We start from the raw sequence: 5855 nt of genomic DNA, 5'->3' as shown, positions 1-5855 counted from the left end.
AGCGGTCCCACCCACCCCCAACGCCTTAAAAATGCCAGAAAGGGGGCCTGCCTGCAGCTTACTTCTCGTGTAGCAGAGCCGGTAAGCTGGTGGCTTCTGTCAGCGGGGAGAGGGAGAGATCCAGCTGGAGAGGTTAACTCTGGGTTTGCAACAGTCAAAAAATACGAATTGGTGCTTCTTTGAGCTGGCTTACACCTTGTAGGTGCTTTGCTTGGTAAACAGCAATAAAAGCTAGGATTAAGTCACAGATGATGTGTTGATTTTTGTATTCTTATCGTTTGAACTCAAATTTTGCTGCAAACCGCTAAAAATACATTAGATCAAAAAAAACCCTACCTCATATGTAATTTACAGTGGGCTTTCTGGGATATCCATCACAGATCATTTTGTTGCGGAACAAATACAAATATAACTGCTTTAATCTCATAATTTTGCCTTCAAACTGAATTCTAATGGCATCACCTGGGTAATAGTGTATTGCTATTCTGACAACATACCACCCTAAACACTCTCCGTCATGCATTGTTACATGAAGTAACAGACCAAATATGAGCAACTAATAAAATCTTACACTAAAGTCTTTTTTTTTATTTTGTATGATGATAAACTGATATTAGAATGCTAAATAGTTTTAGGCTTTTTTTACTTTCCCTTAGTATTATTTATTCTTAATTTCTGATTTAACTGAGAGAAATAACTGCCTCAGTAGCATCACTGGCCACTGCATTCATGCTTTTACTTTCAGTCTTTCATAATTAAATTCTTACCCAAATTAATAATGTCCATAATTCTTACCTACTTTTGAATGGAATATTTCAGTGAAGTGGAAGGAAAGGAGCATAGTTCTGTGTGAGTCTTGCAGTGAATACACGCTATCTGCCTAGTATCATGTATATATATCCTTAAAAGCTTGCTTGGAGGATGTTGCACTGTTGAAAAGAGTTATGCATTGATTTTTGTCCTCTGATTGCTTTTTGTTTCGCAGAGACATGCTTCCAGAGCAGAAGGGCCTTGTACTGGAGTCAGCGATGCTGATAAGGTTCTACTGATTTTTTTCCATAGTTAAATTTGGCTCTAACTCTTCCAATCCATCTTCATTCTTTCTTTCCTTCCTTTTACAGTTAACCATCACAACCATCTTTTGTCTTCTACATGACATGAACCAGCCATCAGCTAATTTTATTTCCATCATTTTAATTTATTCATATACTCTACTTTTGTTTTTCCTCATCCATGTTTTTTGTGCAGAGTTCACATGAGACTCTGGACATAGTGGAGGAGAAGAAGCAGGCAGAGGTTGGGATAGAAGAAACACTAGTCATAGACGAAACCAACAAAGGGAAAATGCAAGTTGCCACTGATGCTGGGGAAACATGTAAGGTGGAGCATCTGTCAAAAAAGGACTCTTCATCATTGCCATCAGATAGTAGCAGCAGCAGCAGTAGTAGTGAGAGTGAGGATGAAGAGGTGGGAGAATACCAGCCACATCATAGGGCAATTGAGGAAGTCATCAGGGAAGAACAGGAAGAAGAGGAAGACATGAAAAGGAAAGAACATGAAGAAAAAGTACAGCATGTGGAAGCCACACCAGAAGGCAGTAAACTAAATGTACCAGATGAGCACACACAAGTTACAGATGAAGATTTGGTCCAGGAAAATGCAGTTACCATAGCTAAAGAAGAGAAGAATTTGTCAGAGGAAAGTAAGCAAGATTTAGGTGAAGAAAGAGAGGAAGAACACCTCAAACTCAATGGAGATGTGTCTCATGTTGACATTGATGTTGCACCACAAATAATTTGTTGTTCAGAGGTAAATGGTAGAACAGTTTGACAACTAGATTAAGCAGAGATATTTCTTGGGGTGAAAATATACCTGCCTTTCTTCTTCTCCTATTCCTCCAGCTCTTCAGGCATCCAACAAGATTCAGATCATTTGGAAGGGGAAACCATTTGATGAGCAGTGAAATTCTGTCTCCTTCAGTTATGGTTTCTGACTTTTTGCTAGAACTGAGTGAGAATCACCAGTAAGGCAAACCTTCCGAAGACTGACATCTGCTTTTTATCTCCCCCTTATTTTATATGCACATACATAATGTAGATTTATTATTTACATGTTTCCAATGTTTTGAGTCTCGTCTTGTCTATTTGTCAATTGTTTTTGACACGTCCATGACATGTAATTGTGATTGGAAAGCTATCGGCAATTGAAATTAGAAAACACCCGTCACAAATTTTTGTTTCTTTTTTTCCCCCTTATTACTCGCTGCTTTTCTTGCCTTTTTTTTTTTTTCCTTTTAAAAAATGTTATGGAGTTGTAGACTAGAAATAGCGTGGCTAAAAATTGCATAGGTGAGAGCACTGCACTGTAAAGGGATGAAGCGTGTATCACAGTCTTACTATCAAGTCTTCTAGTGCAGTAGATATTTAGGGAAGCATGCTTGGGTTCCAGTCTCAGTCAGTTGTTTTAAGCCAAACAAGGTTGAAAGGTTCATTACTGGGCAAACTTTATAAAGAAGCAGAAAGAGAAAAAATGAAGCGCAGGGATGCGTCTCTGTAAAGTTGGCATGATCTTCTGCTGAGTTTTTCAACAGTTGGGTGGTTTTTTTCCTAGTTATCTACCTGCTTGTTCTTGCAATGGTGGCAATTTTTTTTTTCTTTGCACTTAAATCCAAACAACTTACCTTCTTTCTTTTGTTGTCTTTTGCATACACAAGTATTCTGATTAATGGCTTGAAAGGGTTGTGGGTTGCAGGCACCCACACTTCCTAAAAACATAGCTGGTTTGGAGGAAGGCGAGAAGGGAGAAGTGTGTGAAGGAAAGAAAGGGGTTTTTTTTATTCCCTGGGATTTCCCCCCATGTGCATCCAAAATCAATGGGAGATAGCAATTGGTGCATCTAGAAAAATATCAAAAGGCTTTAATAGATTTTTTTTTTTTTAAAGTTCTTAAGTATATTGAAAATCTTCTCCAATAAGCTAAGTCACAAGTTCACTGGCTTACAGACCCCTGGTTAATTGCTTGCTTTGTGATATTGCAGGGAACACCACTAGCTGACTCTAAATGACTAAAATTGATTTTTAGGATTGTTGTATATCAAAATATATAGATATAAGGAAGAAATTTTTCACAATGAGGGTGGTGACACACTGGCACAGGTTGCCCAGAGAGGTGGTAGATGACCCATCCCTGGAAACATTCCAGGTCAGGTTGGACGGGGCTCTGAGCAACCTGAACTAGTTGAAGCTGTCCCTGCTCATTGCAGGGGGTTGGACTAGATGGCCTTGAAAGGTTCCTTCCAACCCAAACCGTTCTACAATTCTGTGATTCTAAAAGACGACATTTATTTCTGGAATTATTACATTGAATTTAGACTGCTTAAAATCCAGTTGTCAAAGTTGTTTTTCTGTTCCAGAAGTAGTATGTATTAAAAAGTTGAACTTCTACGTAATTTGCTTGGAATTTCTAGTCCTTATTTGCAGTTTGACCGAGCAGTGATAAGCATTTTCCCAGATTAACTCTAATATGAAGTTTATCCATCTGAGCTAGCTATCAGCTTCTTTATGCAAACTAAGATTTATTTTTTTTTCCCTAGTGATGCTCTTTTACCCATTTTCAATACCTGTGTTGCAGCTTGGTTTTACCAGTTGATAGTAGTGTGATATGTACTGTTGGCTGAAACACAGAACTTTGGCAAGGTTATTAGGTGATTAAATTTTCCTACCATGTTATATAGCTACTAGAGGGCTGGTTTATTATTCCAAGGGGTTGGACTAGTTTTTTCTTTTTTTTCTTTTTTTTTCTTTTTTTTTTTTTTTTTTTTTTTTTTTTTTTACTGTTATGGCCTGTGCAGAAATCTTTGCCTTGTATTAGCTTCATTTCACTTTGCTTATTTATTGCATGCTTTTTGATTGGGAAGACAGTCAAATACTTATCTTATTGTTACGATTTTCTTGAGTTTTTGGGTTTGGTTTCTTGGCCTCACTTTACAAACCTTATTCTGTCTTTTGAATTGATTGATTATTTCTTGCACTACAGCCTCCAGTAGTGAAAACAGAGATGGTAACCATTTCAGATGCCACACAGAGAACTGAAATCTCCACTAAAGAAGTTCCAATTGTTCAAACAGAAACTAAAACTATCACATATGAATCTCCACAGGTATGGTGGCTGGGTGATTGATTTTTATTCCAGTTACTTGTAGATCAAAACAGATAATGTCCAAAAAAATGCTTTTCAAAAAACTATTCTCTTGCGGCTAAGGCTATACTTTGGCTATGAATTAGGTAAGTGAAATGTTTGTAGACAAAGCAGTATTACTTCTGAAGTTCTAAGATTTTTTTTTTTCTATGTAAGGTCTTAGTTGCTGTCTGTAAATGTATAACTCGTTTATAGTTTTGGACACGTGATATGTCATTGCTCCTGAAAGGAACATGTAACTTTGATCATAAAATTTACACGAGAATGAGCCATAATGACAGTCTTACATGACTCGGGAAACTTGGATGGCTTCTATTTAGATTTCAGTTCTAACTGAACTAAAGAATGTGTTTGGTAAGAAAACCAGCCTTTTCTTCTGTGAAAACAAGGTTTTTAAATGCCATAATACAAAAGTACCTTTTTTTTTTCCTCCTTACAGTTTGATGGTAGTGCTGGTGGCAATGCTGGTGTGCTGCTGAGTGCACAGACTATTACATCAGAGTCAATTTCTACTACCACGACTACACACATCACAAAGGTAAAATATAATAATGTTTCTCTGAACTAAAAAAAACACACCAAACCCTCAAAATAAAGTCTTATGTGAACTTTCTCATGTATCTGCTAATTTATTGAAGAAAACTGACTTGAAATGGATTGGACTCATTCCAGGCATGTGCGAGAGTTAATCTTTCTGTACGCAGATTTTGAATAGAGAAGCCTTAACGAATAAGCAGGGAAAGGAAGAAAAATATAACTAGTTTTTTAGTACTTCATATAGGTCTTATTTCTCTGTGTGACAAATGAGCATGTACCTAAGTTTTTACAGTTTCAATCCGGTCATCATTCACTGATATCTTAAAGAATCTTCGTTAATGTAACTGATTTGTCAGAAGTCCGCAGGAGCCCTGCTAATAGCATCAGTTATAAGGATGAACTGAAAGAATGTTTTCTCAGCCTTTGTGTTGATGATCCTTGTGCTGCTATGTTTAGAGCATATTTAAAAACAGATTGTACCCCTAGATTACTTTGCAAGCATATTTTGGTGCTGAATTATGTGCTCTGCATTCCATGCTTGAAAAGGAAAGGAAAACTCGGTGTTTAACAGGACATGACATTTGTTTCAGTCTCATGTAATGTTTAATGGCAGAGTATGTTAGAACTACCAAAGTGTGATGATTATGATGATGATTGTTGTTATTACTAATTTATATAAATATTTATCAACTTTTAGCTGTGCCCAGACAACACAGTTTTGAACTCTTGTCTTTGAACTCTTAACGTAGTTTTCCAAGAAAATTACAGAAAGCGTTGTTTGATGTAAAGCAAAAAAAAAAAAAAGATTTGGAGTTTTCCCCCACCCCAAGACAAAAAGTTCACATCATCACAGAATGGAGCAATAATTCACTGCTCACTGGATATATATTCAATAGATATATATTAAAGACTGAAATATTCTGAAGATTGAAAATCATATTCACAATGTGACAGTGGAAGGATGATGTTAGAAAGTTGTCAGATAAAAGTCACATGAAATAAGTAAGCTCAGAATTTAGAATGTGTATGTTTCGTTGTACAGACTAGTCAACAGGTCCTTTTCCGTCCCATGCTCCCTTTTGGAATCATTAAGTCATCACCATTTTACGAAACAGTCTATTT

The 5855-nt window shown here is 36.7% G+C and overlaps 1 protein-coding gene across 1 annotated transcript in view; it reads left to right on the top strand.

The window, feature by feature from the left end:
- Positions 1 to 1248: 1248 nt before the first annotated feature.
- The window catches only part of LOC104623226 (band 4.1-like protein 2), a gene marked incomplete at its 5' end in the record, with an annotated part of 13853 nt that continues 9246 nt past the window's right edge, over positions 1249 to 5855 (top strand). The window contains 3 exons of the mRNA XM_010290252.1: positions 1249 to 1809; positions 4035 to 4157; positions 4636 to 4734. Of these exons, the coding sequence (XP_010288554.1) occupies positions 1249 to 1809; positions 4035 to 4157; positions 4636 to 4734 (783 nt within the window). The remainder of the gene's footprint in view (positions 1810 to 4034; positions 4158 to 4635; positions 4735 to 5855) is intronic.

Source organism: Phaethon lepturus, unplaced genomic scaffold (genome assembly GCF_000687285.1).
Source record: "Phaethon lepturus isolate BGI_N335 unplaced genomic scaffold, ASM68728v1 scaffold49506, whole genome shotgun sequence".
In the NCBI taxonomy this organism is placed as follows: Eukaryota; Metazoa; Chordata; class Aves; order Phaethontiformes; family Phaethontidae; genus Phaethon; species Phaethon lepturus.
This window is presented reverse-complemented; position numbering and strand designations above follow the sequence as displayed.